General features: G+C 38.7%; 1 protein-coding gene across 1 annotated transcript in view; it reads left to right on the top strand.

The window, feature by feature from the left end:
- WDFY4 (WDFY family member 4) overlaps window positions 1-19,888 on the top strand; it is a 129,320-nt gene that overhangs the window by 25,302 nt on the left and 84,130 nt on the right. The window contains exons 14-27 of the mRNA XM_082765209.1: window positions 5,069-5,283; window positions 6,154-6,266; window positions 7,005-7,212; window positions 7,480-7,556; window positions 8,268-8,486; window positions 8,857-9,041; window positions 11,010-11,241; window positions 12,982-13,133; window positions 13,687-13,798; window positions 13,920-14,110; window positions 15,172-15,324; window positions 16,222-16,295; window positions 17,120-17,281; window positions 18,991-19,082. Coding sequence (XP_082621335.1) covers window positions 5,069-5,283; window positions 6,154-6,266; window positions 7,005-7,212; window positions 7,480-7,556; window positions 8,268-8,486; window positions 8,857-9,041; window positions 11,010-11,241; window positions 12,982-13,133; window positions 13,687-13,798; window positions 13,920-14,110; window positions 15,172-15,324; window positions 16,222-16,295; window positions 17,120-17,281; window positions 18,991-19,082 — 2,185 coding nt within the window. The remainder of the gene's footprint in view (window positions 1-5,068; window positions 5,284-6,153; window positions 6,267-7,004; window positions 7,213-7,479; window positions 7,557-8,267; window positions 8,487-8,856; window positions 9,042-11,009; window positions 11,242-12,981; window positions 13,134-13,686; window positions 13,799-13,919; window positions 14,111-15,171; window positions 15,325-16,221; window positions 16,296-17,119; window positions 17,282-18,990; window positions 19,083-19,888) is intronic.

Here is a 19,888-nt window from a genome sequence, read left to right as displayed (position 1 = left end):
GTGCATTTAATTGCATTCATCTTTTTCCTTCATTTCTTACTTATTTTTTCTTAGCCAACAAGAAATTATTGTTGATATTGTGTGTTTAGTATTGATGTTCTGAATAGGATTGCATTGGGTACGTTGGGACTACTGTTACTTTGGGTCCTTAGACTTGGAGTAGGAATTAACACGTCCTGAAGATTTTTTTCACCAAATAAGCCACAAAAAGGATGGAGGAAATGAGATTTTCATGGTAATCCTGTTTAAAGGCAGGTGAGAGAATGATTGGAACTTTGTGTCTCATAGTTTGGGCAGCTCATTCATGCTACCAGGTAGTGACACAAAAGGCTGGACTGACTTACTACCTTTCCTTGTAATGTGTGCCACTGCACAAACCCTTGTGAAACAAATTCCTTGACAAATTCCTTGGAAAATGCAAGTCAGGCAAGAACTGATGCAACAGGTGGAACTAAGTGACTTAGTAAAAGAAGGAAATACCCTTTGAATTTCCCTCTATACCAAACAGTGCTATTTTTTATTTTAGTGCTGCAATGTGACAGTTAAGAGAGATGAAGTAATTTCTTTCTGGATAGAGCTTTCTTGCTGAAGATTTTCATTCAATTTTAAATTAAAAATCCAAAGGAGTTTCTTGCTCTGAGGTTAGGACTGAGTCAAATAGCATATTTCTTTCTTAGGAGCAATGGTGATGAACAGTTAGTAGCTCATCTCTTTCAACTTGTTTTAGAGCTATAATTGATCTTTAGGCTCGTATATTTGGAATTCATCTGGAAAAAAATCCTCAGAATGTGCAAATCACGTGCAAATCTTTTGCTTTCACAGAAATGGCAATGAGAAAGCACAGCCTTTAGAGAAACGTTAATGGAACTCAATAAAATTAATGTACTTTTACTCTGACCCTCAGAAATAATATCCATTTCCTGCCAAAGTTGCTGCTGCTTGGTGACCTTTGTCAGACCTAAACAGTAATGGGCTGAAGCAACGCTGAGCATGTAGGTATAGAAAAAACAGTAGTAGACAGCAAAACAGATGGTCTTGTAGTTCAACCATTTTTTCTGACTGTCCAGAGTGACAAGTATGAGTTGAGAACAGATTTGTGGTTGCATATTGCTGACTTTCCTAGATATGTTCAAAAATGATTTGAATGTCATATAGGTATGAACACTTGCTTAAAAGCCTTAAAACCCCCAAGAGACAGTCTTTGAGTCAGTAGTCAGTGTTTAGAGGTTATTGCTCATGTTCATGGATAGGGTGAGTACATCTAAGGCAGTTCCCATCTAACTACGTACAGTTTAACAATATATACAAGGCAGATTTTCCTTTTTATGTTTCCTGTTCACTGGTCAATGATAGCATTATCACAGGTTTTGAAAACTAAGTACAAGCCAGTCAGGTTAACATCTACTTTAACTCTGTGGCTCAGGACACTCATAGTTTATTCTACCTTAAAAGTTCCCCTTGGACTCATTGTCCAGCATTTTGGAAACATGACTTTAAGATTTCCAAGTGCTATGCCAGATATTTTCTGTTTCTAGTGTCAGATAAGGAGAGCTCCTAGATCTCACAAGGCTGGGAGGAGAAAGGCAAGAACTTTGTACAAGAGAATCAAAGCATGATTCAGTTCTGCATCATCTTTCTGGCTTGTTTCTTGGGTATTCTTGTGAATGCAGACCAAAAAAAAAAAAAAACAACAAAAAAAAATAAAACTATCACATCATTCACTATGCAAATTATTTATACACTACATACACTCTTCCTAAATAATATTCTTTCTGCCACAGCTGGATTTGTCCTCTATTTATCCACATCTCTTCTATGATGAACTGTTGTCATATTCACTGTTGTAAATCTGAAACATTTCAATAAGGACTTAGCAACTTTATTAGAAAGAAGTCTTTTTTCCCTTTCTCCATGTCTTAAAGTTAACCAAAGCAAGTTGTTTTTATTGCAGATGTTAAGAACATCTTAACACTTTCCAAATATTTACGCTTCCTAAAAATGTAATTCATTCTAACCCTAACAGGTCTCTGACACTGTTAGATATGGCCTGTAGAAGCCTGTGTGACACTTGAGATTTGTCAACCTTTAGACACCTATTAATGGTACTACTGCTAATGTTAATACCATTAACATACCAGTGTGGTTAATACCACACTGAACTACTGCAGTGAGTTAGCTGCACAGGGAAGTTGCTCAAGTTTTTGGCTAGAACTTCATTCCCTTTTGGGTTTCATTGCCAAGGATTTGAGAGAAAGGGAGAACTGACCAGAACCCTGGTAGGAGGAGGGGAACACAAACACCCTGGCAGCAGGTTCTCTAGCCAGGGTTGGCAGCTGAAGGTCAGCTCTTTCCCCTGAGCACTTTTCCACAAGCATTGCTTCGGTCTTGTCCCCTTGAGGATTCTTTTCTTTTATTAGCCTATTCTGATTACAGCACAGCTTTCTTTTTTATTATTATTATTTTTTAAATGTATAGCCTGTCTACATGTTCTTTTTCAAGGTTATTTTTGGTCTTTCAGTAAGAAGTTTGCTTGTTCCTTGACAGAACAGCTTCTGAAGCTTGGTAACTGAGCAATTTTCCTACTGTGCTTCCAGTCCTACAGCCTGCCATTTTATTTGTACCATTTCTCTTGCTATGCACTTTCTCCTTAAAAAGCAGTCAGTGTCTCTGAAGTTATCCTAAAATCTTGGTATCATACCTTTGATTGAAGACATACAAACTCAACCCAGATTCCTGACTTACTGTACTGAAGATCATTTTAACTATGGTGAATTTTGGAATGATTTATTTTTGATAACATTTTAAAGGGAAAAACACACAACTGATTTTTGGAAGTAGACCCAATCTCTTTATTGCCAATGGGTTTTAAACTCATGGGTGTCTACCTTTTAATTTTAAAAGCATAATTTGAAGCCCTGAGACACTTTGAACTTCTTGAAAAATCTACTTTTGATGCCTAGTAAAATTAGAACTGTATTGTTAGAACTTAATTCTAATTTTCTTTGAAAGGCTGATAGCTTTTCAAGTGAAAGGTGCTCCAAGGTTGAAAAGTCGTCTTTTTCCAATTGTGCACTCAATTATTGATGTATCATTCTTAATTCTAAGAAAATTGAAAATCCTTTTGAAGCTAACCCCCCCCCCCCCCGCCCCACTGAAGGTTCAAAGTTCTTAGTCATCTTGCACACCACATGATCACTTTGAAGAGGAGTAACAATGAATTGAATTCAACTACCAAGTTTTCCAACTATGGGCTCTTAGGAGCAAGAATCTGGGAACTACTTAAGCAGACTAGGCAAATTGCTAGGTGACATTTTGCCCTTTAGACTCAAATCTGAGGCAGAGCTGTGAGCCTAACTGCATTCTGATTGCACCTTCAATATCCTGATTCACATGGTGCAAGTGGTATGTGTTAGGAAAATCAATCCATGCACCTAGAAATACATAGCCTGGTTTCCTGGCCACCATTAGTAGCTCCACTGATATCTCATTTTACTGGAACTAAGATCCATGAAAACAGCGCATTTTATTCAAAACAAGGCAATAGTGGTATTGACAAAGCTGCTAAGCTAATGAAAACAATCAATTTTTTTGTATGCCATTATGGTTTTATTGGATTTATTTTGGAGTAAACCAGTACTTTCACTTAATCAAGACTTGTACTATTCTTTTTTTTTTTCTTTTTTATTTTCTCATGGCTTTATATATGCAGACACTTTCCTTCATCCAGTTAAAAATATTGTAAATAATAGTTTGAAGTTCCAAAAAGTTACTGAGCTTTGATACACAGTAGAAATAAGTTCCTCCCCTTAGAAGAAGAATGATGTTGGTTTAGTCTGGTGGAGGATATCTGCATGTAATTAGATGCACATTGAAACTTATGTCACTGGAAATGAACAGTCTGAGACAGGAGAAAAGACTATCTGAAGAACTCTCTCCTCAGGTATCAAAACCAGTAGTTGTGTTTACAAAACCAATACATCTTACACATGATGCGCTACTATCGTTGTCCAAGTGTTGCACTTGACGCTTTAGGTTGTTGAGCACTTTTTAAAAGAAATTCAAAGCTGAAAAGCTTTGAATTTGTCCTGTACTGGTTTTGAGCTCTCCAAAATTTTGGTCTACATGCAAAAGAGCTGAATTGCTCTTTACACTTAATAAACTAGCGTGTGCAGAATCCAGTGAAGTAGCTTCTCTTTTGTGTCATAAAATTGAATCCAAATGTCACAATCTGTGTCTGCCACCACCTGTTTTTCTTTAAAAATGTGTATAGATATTTCCTTGAAGAGTGTGAGAAAGCCAAAGAGCTCTTGAGGATGGGGAATAATGAAAAGATTTGTTTAAATAAGTTGCATAGTTACTTTTGAGAGCAACCTAGTCTTGTCTGCGGAGTAGGCTTTTTTCATAAGTGGAAACAAATTGTTCTAAAGATAGTGAGAATTCAGAAATTCTTAAAGGTTTCTTTAAAATCTTAAAAAAAAAAAAAAAAAAAACAAACAAACAAACAACAACAACAAAAAAAAAAACTTAGAAATCTTAAAGATTTCTTTAAAAATTATTTAAGTTCATAAGACCATTAAGAAGCAATAGTGAAGTAAAACATCAATTCAGCAAAACATGTAGACAAAGTGTTTGTGTTTCAGGACTTTGCTACATGCTGTTTTGTTTAAACAACAGTGCTTTTACAACAGTGCAGAAGAGCAGAATATGTCAGCATGAGTCCCCATGTTAAATACATTCTGAGTAACTGTGTTGGTCTTGAAAATTATGCCTAACAACCTGCCCTTGGAGGTGTTTCCCTCTTTTGCATGACATCCCTCACTACCATAGTGGTGTTTCCAGAAAGCTCAGCTGTGGGTAGCTGAGCAGTTACTCACCTGTGGATATACCCAGACCATTCAGGTGCACAGTTTTATAGAACAGCCATACAGTTGCACTTGAGCCTTTTGCCTTAGAGGCATCTTTTTGGGCCAGATTTTTGTACCCAGAGACTCAGCGACTGCAAAAACAAATGCAATCACAATGTACAGTTTTAGTTCCAGGTCACTAACCTCAGTTCCTTGTCTTTCAGCTTTCTCAGGAAATCCAGTGTGCTGTGGCTGGTCATATCCAGTCCCTGGTGAAGTCAGAGAAGAGTCGCCAGGTGATGTGTGGTTCTGGCTTGCTGAGCACTATCATAGCTTCCTGTCAGGATGCCTTCCGCAATGAGAGCCATCCACTGCATCTGCCCCTCACGAGAGTTTTTGAGAAGCTTGCCTCACAATCTATTGAGCCAGATGTGTTAAGGTATCAGATTAGATTTAATGGAATGAATTTCTCTTAGTGGTGCAAATTTCTGTAAAGTCTGTGTTTAAATGGACACTTCATGTAGTGCCCTTATTCAGCAAGACTTTTAGTTTCAAGATTCATTTAGTATTTCTGATTTGTTAGTCACAGATTATATGTTTAAATAAATTACTGAAAATGGTATAAGTCTGTAGTCTCCTGAATCATCTCTGCAAGGGTTGTAAAACCATTTATGAATGGTAACTAAGTAACTGCAAAACACTAGGGTGATTCAGGATTATTCTCCCCTGGAGAAATATATATTCATATACCCATATATTCGTATGGAGAAACTGTTTCCTGAAGAGCTGAAGTTACTGTCTCTTAGCTCAGATCAATAATGACAGATACAGAAATAAAGTATGGTCTTGTTTCTACTTTGAAGATGTGCTTTCTCCTTTAATGCTCAGAGATGCTCGGCATGAAGTGTACCTAGTAAAGATAAAAGTGCAGATTAAGTTTGAATATGCAGTGGATTTATCTTAACAAAAAATGGAACAAATTCATTTTTTAAAGAATCCATAGGTTTTTTTTGTTTTGTTTTTTCCCCTGGAAGAATGGTAGTAATACAAAAGTATTGATGAAAAAATAAAACTTTTTTTTTTTAAATTTTCTATAAGAAGCCTTGAAATGGGAAGGTATTAAAGCAAGATGTCTATTTGTGATGATGTAATGGAAAGCATTCATTCTGCTTTATTTCAGATGTCTTTAAAATTTGGTTTCCAATAATAAAGTTCATCTTCCAGGGTCTGAATTGTATTTGCATGGTTGCTATGACTCCTTAGTATCTGTATTTATTATATTTTATTTTTTACTGCTTTGCTTTTCCAGGCAATTTCTTTGGTTGGGAGGGCCTTCATCAATACCTTCCAGGCCCAGCACAAACAGGACTGAAGTACTTCAACGTGAGGAGAGTAATTCATGTAAAGCAGCTTTGAATGAAGGTAAGCACTCAGTGAACAGCCTGTTACTGGTACTGTGGTCGGATTACAGATCTCTGTAATGGCAGGAAATTGCTGGTTGAAGCAAGTTGCTCCAAGCCAGTCATAGCTGGAAATAGTTAAAAATGTGAAAAAAAACAACTGCTTTTTGTAATCCATAGGATATCCTAGCATTCTGCTTGCTATAGGCCATTTTCCATCTCAGTCCATTCTCTGTTCTAACATATTTTGCAGGTGAAAGGCTACTGTAGTAGTATTTTGCACCTACAGCATTCTCATGCTTGGGACACCTGATACAGCATGGTGCAGATTTGGGCCTTGAATTATTTTCAGTCATTCTTCAGATCTCCTCCCGTGTGTTGGTAGTAGCCATTACTTTATTGCACTATGGAATAGTCTGTGTATGAGAAAAACAAAACCAGGGACTTAAGAACCTCTTTTACTAGAAGTGAAGTTTGGAGCTGCCTGAAGAGGTGTGGAGAGAAAATATGGCTCTCTCTTCTGTAAACTCTTCTTTCTTGCTAGCCTAACATTCTGAGATTCCTTCAGTGCAATACTTTTGTGTGTTTCTGAGGATTTCTGCAGGTTACTGAGGGTGTATTAGTTGAAGAGCCAATGCCTCATGCAACACTAGATCTTAGCAGTGATGAATTGAATAAGGGTGAAGCCTGTGATTTTTTTTTTTTTTTTTTTAAAGTAGTGCAGACACTGATCTGTTTTTGCACTATGTTGATCTTGAAGGTTCAGAGGGTATCACAGTGGACAATAAAACTGCTCTTCAGACAGTTGTGCCTGTCAGTACCTCTCCTTGGCTGTCTAAGGGGTCTGCATTGGCACTCCAGACTGCAATGAGTCTCATCTCCATGACATCACCACGAAACTTCCAGCTCTGCAGCACTTCTTTGGCTCCATCGTTTGTGGAATTTGACATGTCCATGGAAGGATATGGGTACTACTACTATTGCTTTCTTCCTCAGTTGCTCTGCAGTCTTCTCAAGACCTTGTTCTGGACATAGCTCTCATCTTAGTCCTTCTTAGTGTCATATAGCTGCCTTCCTTGAAGTAATGTTGCCAGCTTCTCTGGCCTAGAGTCATTGCCTTATTGCTGATAGCAGAGACTCTTCCTTGCTACCTTGACTCTGCAGTATTAAGTCACTGGTGACATTCAGGGATGAATTTAAGTTTATGATGAATGGGTACTTCCTTGCTTTTGTAGGTGTTTGTACATCCCTACTTTGGCCACTGTCATGGGCCCAGGAGCAGAGCAATCTATTTCAGGTGGAATTGGCATGGGTAAGAACTTTCTGACTAACATACAGCTTTCTGAATGTACTGTTTGTGTTTTTTTTTGTTTTTTTTTTTCAGGCCAGTTAAAGGCATTTGTTTGTAAGAAATGACAGCAACTAAACTGTGTGTGCTTCAATATGCTTCTGTCTGTGTCCCAGTCCAGCTCTCTGAGCTTTACAAATCATTTCACCAAAATGCAGCATCAGGTGCCATTTAATCATGTGATACATTAACATTAGCAACACAAAGCACTAAGAAAACAGTCTTAACAAGTAAGAACCACCAGATTTTAGGGTAGTCTCCCACGGAAGGAATAGAAACTGTGTCACTTAATGTTAAATGGGATTCTCCTATAGATGAAAATCCTCTATTTGGTGTACTGGAAAATGGTTATTCATACTGTACCTCTTGCTTCCTGAATTTTGTGGATTCCATAAAACTTGTTTCAAGCTCACTGCTACCCAAGTGATGAGCTCTGTGAAACAGAGATCTAGCAATCATTTCTCACCAGTCAATTGCAGGTCACTTATGTGTGCACATGCAGTCTCTATAACATTGAAGATAAGCAGTAAAATCTAGAAAAACAATGAGAAATTAAACCTCAGATTCTAATGTTGGTTCTTACATGATTTGGGCTACAAATGAAGCAGCAAGCATTTTGTTAATATCTGCATAGAGAAACCACTTTGCTAATTGCCTTTTGTCTCCCGTCTACAGGCACTAGAATGTTCCCTCCCTCCAGTGGTCTGACTTTCTCCTGCTGGTTTCTGGTTAGCAAGTTTGGTGTAGTACACAACAGCCACCCAGTCCGTTTCCTCACTGTCGTAAGGCACATGGCAAGAACAGAGCAAGAATTTGTTTGTTTTTCAATAAGCTTCTCTCCTCAGGACCATTCCTTGGTCATTTCCACAGAGGAAGTGGAATTCCAGCCACTCGGTGAGGCTTTTCTCAATCAAGCTGCAGTTTTGTGTCCTGTGATTATCTGGATTTTTTTTCATTAACAAGTTTTATCTTTTTATAAATACCTCGAACATTAATGAGCTTTCTGTCTCTTTGGTTTTCTTTTGAACTCCTTTTGCATTTGTTATTCATGGTCATATTTCAGTTTAACTTTGCTGTAGGCATTGAGAATTATCTTGTAGTCTGCGATATACGATAAAACTCATAGACATTCTAGGAAAACTTTTGAACATCAGTTATATGGTTGTGCAAAGCTGTGGGGACTGGACTTGAGGAATCAGCTAGTTCCTGCCTGTTCTGTGTGGCAGTAAGTACTGTTGACTGTCCCCTGTTTTTGTTGTTACAGATATCATGGAACCTGAGGGTGAGGTCCTAAATCCTTCCCTGTTTCCAGGGGAAGTCCAGTTTGGCTGTGGCAAGCTGCTGGTCACTGGCCAGTGGCATCACCTCACAGTGACAGTTGCTAAGGAAGCAAAGAAGAGCTGCATTGTGTCAGCGTATATAAACAGTCAGACACTTGGCTCCGCAAAGGTAAGGGCTCTTTGCATAGAACATGTGTCTGAAAGCTGAGCGTTTGTCTGTCAGTGCTTTACACTTTGGAATCCCTGTACACATACCATGTCTTCTCAGTGTAATCACAATAGACTCAAAGCATGGTGATTTGCTTCCTAAAGAAGTATCACTCTGCAGTGTGCTGGAGTGGAAGCAGAAACACAAACAAATGATGAATAGTTGTGCTCAGAAGTGTATCAGTGTATACTGATGCTTTGAATTATTTTTTTCTTTGTTCTTTCTCACCCACCAATAAGCAGATAACCACTCAAAATTGCCCAGTTACACTCAGTTTGAGAGTGGTGTTTACCTAGTTTACGGGTGACTAAGGGTTATGTTAATGAAATGCAGTTGTACCTTTCTTGCTATCTTCTCTCTACATAGAAGTAGAATCACAGTTATCACATAGAAAACTGAAGATTTTTCTGGTTGCACAAGACATCATGGTATATATACAAATACAATATACAATACAAAATACACCTGAAGGGTTTAGAATCTAAAGGACAAATGAGAAGAACCTTTAGTTTATGTTGTCATCATGCTTCTGGTTTTGAAGCTAATCTCAAATAATTACTGAGATTTGATTTATGGATTTTGAATGCTGGAGCCTGGCAGTGTTATAAATGTAGCCTGTTTTTTTTTCGCAGCTCTAGTTGGTGTGGGTTGTTTTTTTGTTTTGTTTTTAAATAGATACCTTTTATTAATTGTAGCTTGTAACCTTGGTCTCTTCCTTCCAGTTCCCATATTTCAAGTCATTCTCGACATATGCAAAGCTCACTTGTGTGTTTTATACTTCCCTTGTAAAAGCAACCTGTTTAATTCCAAATATTCTCTTTCCCATACTTGAGAAAAATGATCTGTCTTCTAAATGTCTTTTGGGACCTATATCCATTTCAAGAATGAAAATTTAATTTAATTTGCCTTCCTTCAAATGAGACTGAAAGTCATCAATAAAACTAGGCTTCAGCATTGCAATTGATTAAAGAATTCACAGCAAATGTGTTTAACATAAAGAGAAACAAACAGCTCATAATAAATTTAAAAAAATGCATTTAGTAAATAGAAGATGGTCCCTGTTCTGGGGTCTCTGACATGATTCACACCTTAACATCTACAGCAAAGAAAAGATTGTATAAGAAATCAGAATTACACAAAGGTTGTTAAAAATATCAAAAGCTACTTGAGTTGAAGAGGCTAGGGAGTGGGTGAGTATACTATGTTGTACCAGAGCTAATGTTTTTTCACTCCAGTATCAAGTCCTGCCTCCTGACACTGACCAGCCCTGTCTCCTACATCTCAGCTGTGAGAGAGTGGCAAATACTAGCAGTCTCTCATCCTAACAGCAAGTTGTTAAAGACTGGGCTAAACACTGAATTTCTATATAGTTCCTTTTCAAAATAAAATAAAATAAAATAAATCTAGCTACTTCCTACAACTGCTGTTTGCATTAAACAAAATAATAGACTCAGTTGAGGAGACTGAATCTTATTTTGATACAAATAATAAATGGTCCTACTTCCTAGACTACTTAACTTTCACTGAAGCAAATTGAAACTCTTGGACACTACACTCTTCACAAACTGTTTATTCTCAGAGTGGCTAATTTTCCTGTGTTGAAAGTCAGTCTGAGTCACTAAGTTAAGAACAGGAAAAATAGGTCTGGGGTCAAGATAAAGTTTTTTGTTGACAACACTGGAAATGATTTTGACTCTGTTCTTTAATCAAAAGACGTAGCTTTTACCTTTCCAAAATGCTTATGTTTGTTATACTTCTGAAAGTCCAAATTCTAAACAGTAGATGGTGATAATCATGTTACACAGCTAACTGTGTGACATGAACAAGCTTCTTGGAAGGAAGAGGAGGCAGGCAGTACCTTCTAGGGAAAAAGACTTAAGGAAGTCTGAGTGTATTGAATTCTCTTGGTGAATTCTTCCTCTGCTGCAGATGCGGTATCTCCAGCCCTTACCAGGTAGTTATATTTCCATGGAACCCTCCTCTTTTATTGATGTCTATGGGTACATAGCTACTCCTCGAGTTTGGAAACAGAAGTCCTCCTTGACCTGGCGCCTCGGCCCCTCATACTTGTTTGAAGAAGCCATTTCCGTGGAAACCATGGAGGTGATTAATAAGCTTGGCCCACGATATTGCAGCAATTTCCAAGCAGTACAGCTTCAAGGTATGCAATAATTCTTTTCCGGCATTTTTTTTTTTTCATGGCAATGTCCTTTGGATTTTTTGTAGCCTGTCATTAGAATTACGGCTATGCCTGAAGCTCTCTCTAAAAGTCCAGAACTCTGTGTTAATAGGTGTTGTACAAGATTGTAGGAAGATACCATAAGGGTCTTGTAACATACCGTAAATAGGGCAGGAAAAGAAAGAGGAAGAATCAAGAACCATTTTAACCCTGATTTTTAAAGCTGGAAAATAAAAAGGGATAACGTCTTGAAATGCAAGATTGCAGTTTCTGTTGGACCAATATTAAAAGGACAGCTTTGTAACTGAGACATTACGAGACAGGACAGAAAAAGAAGCATCTGCTTTCATTGCAAATGCCTGCAGAGTAAAGGAGGGGAGAGAGAGAGGAATAAGTTACATTCTGTTTAATGAAGAGGCTTTTTAACTAAAGCATATTGTTATCTTCAATTATTAAACAGGCAGACAAAACATTTCACTTATTGATTACTGTTCAACAAGTAGCGTATTCACCTGTAGACTAGAAATCAGGGGTGAAATGGGATGGTCTCTTGTTTGACAAGAACAGAATAATCTCACCTGGTGAAGCTCTAGCCTAAAACAAAGTGAAAAGACTGTCTGAGAGTCCTCCTTCAGGATGACATCTGTACAATAAAAAATAAATAAATAAATAGTGTCCAAGTCAGTTATCTGGGGGGGTGGGGTTGAAAGAAAAATTACATGACAAATATATCCCTAAAATAATAAAAATACTGATAGAAGTCAGATGGGTTTGATTTTTGAAGTGTTGAGTCTTCATAAAGTGCGTGGTACTTGTTCTCTGCACACTGGTCTTCCTGGATGACTTCAGTACTAAACATGGATTGTGGCCATCTGATTGCAGCAATGCCCTGGAAGTCACAAGTCACTATATAAGGTATAATCGGATCTTTGTGAAATGAGGAGAGTGCAGTGAGCCTCTTTGTGAGGGAGAGAGGTAGGAATGAGGCAGTGTCTAGTGTCTCTCTATTCCGTCAAAACACCTGAATAAACTTTTCAAATGGAAATTTCGAGTTAAAAGAGTTTTGGCACAAAACCTCCAAATACCATGATAATTGTTTGCCTTTAAGGGCTGTCTCAAGCATTAGTAAATGGTTTCAGAGATCAACCGTTTTTCCATTTTATGAAATTATCAAATACAAGATTTGTATTTGTGTACAAGGCACAAGTTATTTTTCAAAGTGCAAGCAGGAATAAAAATTTCTTTAAAGAAAAACGTGATAATTTCATACAATTGTTAAGCTGCTAAACTTAGTACATTTTAGAAACTTCCCACATGTTACCAGTTAGCAGGTCTGAACTTTTTCCTCTCTCCTTTTTTCTTTGACATGAAGCCTAGCTCCTAGTAACACTGAGAAAGTTCACAGTAACATGGAAGGCCTCTGAAATGTTTTCTCTGTCCAGACTGTTTGTATTTTCCGGACAGAGAAAGTTTTATTCTGGACTTCTGAGCTTCAAGAGATACTGGGAGAACATGTAGGATCTACACAAAGCAGACACGAGAAGAGACAAGCCAAGCACATCTTCTGGTGCTTGTGCTGGCAGGCTGCCACGGGCTGTGTTGCAGAGTCAGGGATTTTTCTGATTCTAGTTAAGTCCTCCAGTTATTTTTCAGCTGCTTTTCTTCTGTCTTACATGCTGAGTTTGCAAAGTTGCTTCAGAGGTTTATAGTCTCTTGTTTTAGGTGAGGACCAGTACAGTGAGCATAATCCTATACTGCTGGTGACAGAAGAGAAGATTTGTTTTGGAATCAATGCTATGTGCTCATCTTTCACTACAATTCAAGATATAAAGAGCTCCTACAATGAAGTGGATGGCCGGCTGGTTGCCAAAGAGGTCACACATGCTCCTTATTTGTCTTTAACATAATTTCTCTTGTTTCTCATTGGTTTCCCTCAGCACAGTTTGTGACTTTTTCTTATTTTCATACCTTCGGTGATATTTTTTGAGTTTCTCTTCCCATTCCTTAAGTCTACTCTAGTCATGGTTTTAGTTTTCATTTGCAGAGAGTAATAGATTGGATAGCATGAACACAATGCTGAAAGCCTTTTTTGAAACAGCAACAGATGTCGTAGTTTTGAGGTCTAAGGATAACTGATTTCCTTAAAGCCTTCACAGTGACCTTTCAGGTGTTATCATTGCTTTCTTGCCAGTGCCAGGCCTGCTTTTGACATGACAAAATGATGAATTGGGATATTTTAGGTGGGTCAATGTTTGCCTGAACAACCAACTTGGAAGAAAAATATTGGTTTTCATATGCAGAGCTCTTTTTTCATATTCTAAAATTTTCATATTCTAGAAGTAAAAAAGAATTAGAGCTTCTGCTCATTACTTTTTGTCTTCACAGTACTTCCACTGTTTTTCCTAGAATGTCTCTGATCTGTTTTAGATTGGGATTAATTCTCGGGACAGTTCAACTCCAATATTCCTGGCTAAAAATATTGCTGGACACCTCTCAGGTTCCTCACGGACTATTGGATCAGTTGCTGTGGGCCAACATGGTAAATGCACAATGCTTTAATGTTTCATGTATTATTTTATTTTAAGAGTTGGGCCTATCTCTGTGTTATAATAGATGTAGTCTGTATAACTTCTTGACAGAATAATATTGCAATTTCCTAGGGGTAAGAGTGTTCAAGTCCTCTCCAGCAGCTACTAGCCTGAACTTCATTGGAGGCCCTTCCATTCTCCTGGGTCTCATTGCCATGGCCCGTGATGATCACACAATGTATGCAGCTGTAAAAGTCCTGAACTCCATCCTGAACAGTAGCCCAATGAGTGAAAAATTGATGAGGCATATGGGTGGATACCAGGTAGGTACCCTTTTTGTTCATTTTGGGTATCGTCTTTCCTTTAGGGGGACCTTATCCTAAAACCTGTTAATGGCAACGAACCAAGAATATCCTGGCTATCAGCCCCTATGATTGGAACTTTGTAAGTTATGGGATTGATGAGAGGGAAATATGGAACAGTGTTCTAAATCCTGTGCTTACAATTTCTGGAAACCTCTATAACAATGTGTCTGCTGATGGGAAGGTGAGGACAGATGTATCTTCATCAGATGTGATCTAATAATGGAAGGTGTCATGCTCCTAATGCTATTGTTGGTAAAGTCAGTGCAGCAAATCTGTGAGTTCAGCTTTTGCCACCACACTTTATCCCTCCCACAAGAGACCACTTCTCAGGCAGGTCTGCTTCTTCCCTTTGGCTCATCCAACCTAGGATTTTACAGGCTTTACAGACTGCATAGTGTAGGTCTGACAGTGAATTCCTATGGCTCAATCTTCACTGTGTATTAGGAATTGTGCTGAGATAAATAAGTGCTGTCTGCATTTCAAACGAGATTGATTAGGTCTGTCCTAAATTCATCTTTCAAACCTGAAAGCTGTGCAGACTAAAGACTTTGGTTGTCTCGGGGCTTTGATAGAACCAGGGCAAGTTAAAGCACTGTATGCATAATGCTGGCTGGGTTAAGGTTGAAGTGTGAAGTTTCAGTTCAATATCATTTACTTTATGCTGTGTCGGCTAAGCAGAGTCATATGGAACAGAGAGAGTTTCAAGCAAGAGACTGTTAACATTAGAGCTTCATTAATGATTAATTCTAAAGTTTCCATGTTCCCAATTTGTGAATTGCTTATAATTGTTCATAGATTGATCCTGATTCCTATGAATATATTTATCTTAAGTACTACTTGCCCAAATACTGACTGAGCCTCCTCTTCTCCAGACTAAACAATCCCAGTTCCCTCAGCTGCTCCTCATAAGACTTGTGTTCCAGGCCCTTCACCAGCTTTGTAGCCCTTCTCTGGACACATTTAAAAACAGTACTACAGATTTATACTCAGCAAATACTTGTCTATTTTTTTTTTTTCAGTTGCTAGCATACCTATTGAAGAGGAAAACACAGCTGTTAAACAACAGGATTTTACAGTTAATGTTCTCCCTAGTGGGCACAGCTGAACTTGGTTTTGAGTCTTCAGTCATCAAGAATTATAGTGCATTCCAGTATATTCTCTGCAACTTCGAGGTAAAACTGTGTGTTTGACTGTATTAAAGATGTTTTTATAGTATGGGGTTTGTTCCTAGCACCTCCTGATTCCAATATTTGGGATGGGGTTGTGTGTGATATTCTGCTGCATGGCTCACTCACATGGTGAGGTGCAGGGTCCTGGAATGGCTGCTGCTCTGGCACTGTGGCTCTGTGTGCCCTGGTCCAGGTTCTGAAGTGTTTCTACAGAGCCTGAGGGCCTGCTCCTCACAGGGTTAGCTCAGGAGCAGAAATTCTTCACACAGGCAGGGATTTCCCAGTGCCTGACTGGAGATAGCTTGCCTTGGTGAGAAATAGTCTGTGGCTCTGAGCTTCTCCTTACCTGTTGTATCCCTGCAGTGGGATCAGACACTGTTCCCCTCCACCTTTCTTTTTTCTCCCTCCAAGCAATATCTATATGGCACAAAATGGCTGGGATTTTTTGGGTCTGGAATAAAATCTCCCTTACTTGGGGGTATGTGAGAACTTTCTTCAAATGTGGCCTGGTTTTAGCTCTATATCCTGTGATACTCCTGCTTTCCTATAAACGAATTGTGAGCCCTGCAAGTGGATGTACTTAGGCATCTTTTCCTTCTTTCTTTGCCTCCAAAAATGTACTTGCTGCTCTGTTGTGTTCCCCTTTCCAAAACTGCAGAAACCATCAATACAATATTGTGAATATTATTTGTAGTTTTCTTTACAGTGCACTCTTGCAGTATAATTTAATTCTTTTGTATTTACAAAAAAACTAGAATTCTGTAGATTGTCATTCAGATGTGACTATGATAGTTTATGATGTTATCCCATCTGAACTATTTGTTACTTGTTCTCTGCCACAGGTTACTGTACCCTCAGCTCACCAGAGCAGTAAAATTTCTGCTTTCCTTTGTCTTTCAGCTTTGGATGAAAGCACCAGAGAACCTTGACCTTGTTCTTTTTTCACATCTTGCGGAGATCTTGCAGTCCTCCAGGTACGCAGCTATCATCTAAATCAGAAGCATGTGGCTGTGACTGTGAGGTGTATGTGGAGGGCACAATCCTAGTTGTAATCAGTGGACCAAAGGAGTGAATGATTCTTCTGTACTACTCTTAAATTTCAAGGCTGGAGTTAGTGATTTGATCAGCCTCTGAAATTACTGTGGGACCAGACTAGGAAAAGCTATTTGGTGACCTGGTTCATATGGAACCTCTGATGTACAAAGAAAGTTAAAATATATGCGGGGGAGATAAAGCTGAATGTTTGAATAGAGCATGGAATTAACTTCCTCTGTTTGTTTGTTTAAAGCCAGAATACAACCAGGAGTTGTTTTATTTTTTTTTTTTTTTTTTTTTTTTAGAATAGCATACTGGTTCTACTGGAGTTAAATGCATCTGAAGAGATGTAGCAAGGCATAGGGGCTGAATAGAACAGGTTGCTAAATTCCTTCATTTTGGCACCAGAAAGATCTCTGCAGAGCTGTCTGATGTCCCTTGCTGTGTTTTACAAGAATAGTGTTTATTACTACCAACTCACTCCTTGAAAAGTCAATAATGTTGTTTTCTTTGAACTCACTGAAATGCAGTGGTTTCCGGGGCAGAGGGCAGTTGCAAAGGGTGGAAAACACACAAAGAAGTCTTCAGATCTCCATCACTGACACATATTCAATTTGCGTGACAGCATTTGATCAGTTCCCAAAGCAACATCAGAAGCCAAAGGTGCAAAGTATCAGTGCAACTTGAGAAACCTTTTAGCTGAAACCTAGCAAGTTTTGTACTTTCCAGTAAAAGCTTTTAAAAGTCTCTGTTCTTTTAACAGAGATGGGTGTCACAATGCTGAAGTTGCCTACCAGGTGCAAATGGTGCCCAAGCTCATTTTCCTCTTCAATGATCCTGAAATCAGCAACTCCAGGATCACTGTGGCCTGCGCTATTCTCTCCCACCAGTTGCAAGGACACTTTAACACAAGGGATGTTCTCAGGTAACATTCAAGTCTGTAGCTTTTTCTCAGTTTGCAGATGAGCTTCTCCTGTTCTCCTGAGCTTCTCTCACCTTATCTTCGATAGGAGCCCCAAATCTCTATCAACTCCAAAGTCCCCGGTAATTAATGACTTTCATGCCTTCAAAATAGAGTTCACTCCTAGCTTATATTTGTGTGTGAGGATCCTCACAGATTGGGTGACAACCCTTACAGTGATGGCACAAATAGCCCCAATGCTATAACTGGGACTGCACAATCTGTACATAATATTTGTTCTTGCTGAAGTCTGTCCCTGAAGTATTGCAGCATGGCCCTAGATGACTATGTACCTAATCTCATTGTCTTGGCCTATATCCCAGTAACTTTATTTTTTGTTTTTGGATTTGTATCAGTTAAACATGCAATAGTCAGGATTTCATCGAGTGTTTTAATACTTGTTTACTTTCCACAGAATGTAAACAATGCTCCAGTTTATATCCCCAGTCCAGCTGCATCAGCCCATAGCCTATGAACTGAGGAAGGTCCACACAGTGTTCCACAGCCACTCAGCTCAAAGTAAATGCACTGCCCAGATGACAGCTGCTTTATAGCTCTGTCTTTGGTCAAATGAAATGTAGAGACAAGCATCTCCAGTAGCTACTGTGGAGTAAAGTAACATGAACTGACTGCTAGCCAGCTTCTTTGTGAAACTGTATGCATATTCCTACCCTCAGCTGTATGAGTTAGCCTTTTCTTTTTTTCAGAGGTATGAGTAATGGATTTAGTATATCAAACTGGTCTTGTGGTAAGGAGTGTACATGAGCATTTTTCTTAAAATCTCATGAATGGTTATTCCTTGGTAATTTTGGTTGGTTGTCAGGCCCAATGGTGCTGAGTAAGTGAATAGAGATGTGTCACCATCCTCCAAGCTCCTGGAGAACACAGAATAATAGAATCATCAAGGTTGGAAAAGACCTTCAAGATCAACTGGTCCAACCTCCACCCTACTACCAATGTCACCCACTAAACCATGACAGACTATAGCAGGCCCTCACCAGCACTGAAAGGTGCTGGGGTTTCTATTGGTCCCAGATTTTGGACACATCTATTGGAGATTGCTGTGTGGACCAGTCCTACAGAACAAGTGGTATTCTGTTCCTTAAGAAATGCCCTTCTTGTGGGCAGGAGGCTAAGTATGCACTTGCGCTAAGTGTGTATCTCACATTTACCTGTAGAACCAAGTAATGTGTTAAAGCAAATTAGAGGTGAAAAGTATTTGCCAGTCCTCCTCCCTGAGTAGCTGCTGAGGTTTCTCTACTTTCCACTGTGTGCTTGGAAACCAAGTGATGATGATGGTGATATCTAAATGCTACAAATTCAGAATCTGTTCCCGCCCCCAGCTTTGTCTAAATAGTACTTTACTCAGTTTTGCTGTCTACAGGGTAAAAGACATTTAAAATTAGAAGACAGATAAACAGAAAAACTCTTCCATAGTAGAATAGATGTTACTTACATTTATAGGTATCTTTTTCTTCTTTGTTTTATATCCTCTTTATAGTTTATAATCTTTTTCATTCCTATTTCAAGCCTATTTCTGCAGCCACTAGAATTTCAAGCAGTCATCATTAATAGACATTGTTACTTACTGTTGAGATATATAGGTAACCTCAAATTAATTAAGTGAATGTCTTTCATTCTGTTGACCAAAACTGGTTCCTTCTCTCTGGAAGGGTTGCTTTGTTCCTTGTATACACTTTGAAACCCTCTTCTGTGGATGAAAATCAGCTCTGCCCGGAAAGTGTGGCTGAGATGCCCAATGAAGGTGAGGAACTGCCTTTGGTGTGTGTATTCTCATGGATGGCTAGGTGCATCTCCTCTTCCCCAGGGCACAGTGAACCCTAAATGAAATATAGTTCTTCCGCCTTTAGTGGTGGGAAGAGACACAATTCAAATGACTGTTTGGCCAGGGATAAGCTGCATTGAGGCAACCTGAAATTGTGAGGAATACTTAAATTGCTACAAAGTCCTGATGTGAAGAATACTGGAGTGGTAGTTGCTATCTATAATCAGGAAGGCCTGGTCTACAGCACAATCTTCCTCCTGCTAAGGGAGTTCTGCTTTTGTCCTCTCTGCTTAGCCAGCAGTGTTTCAACTACTGTGTCTAGAACCTACGCACAATGTTGGATTTCACAAATACACACTGAGATGAAGGCCAATTAAATTGAAATCGCCTCCAAAACCAGTACACCATGATGTTAGGAGGAATACATTTTCATTTGGCATCCTGGATTTTCTAAGAATGCTTTGCTGCACCTTGTAGTTGTAGCAAACAATTACGTGGAGCTCTGGACCTTCTAAAAAAAATCCATCCCTTATGTCTGTTTTAAGTGTGTGGAGGGGAAGAGCTTCCAGTCAGCTGGCTCTTTCATTCTCTGTGATCATTCAGTTTAGACTGTATTGGTTATTGTACCTCCAAACAATATATTAAGGAGACACTAATAACTGTGGTTTGTACCTATAAACATCACAACTAGGAAATGCATGTCATTGCCTATTTGCATTTCCCTCTCTAGTTAACCTTAGTTAACCTGAGATTGCTTGATGTGGATTATTATTCAACATGAAGTC

The sequence above is a fragment of the Aythya marila genome (assembly GCF_965140915.1).
Source record: "Aythya marila genome assembly, chromosome: 7".
NCBI lineage: Eukaryota > Metazoa > Chordata > Aves > Anseriformes > Anatidae > Aythya > Aythya marila.
The sequence above is the reverse complement of the archived record's forward strand: the minus strand, read 5'-3'. Positions and strand labels throughout refer to the sequence as shown.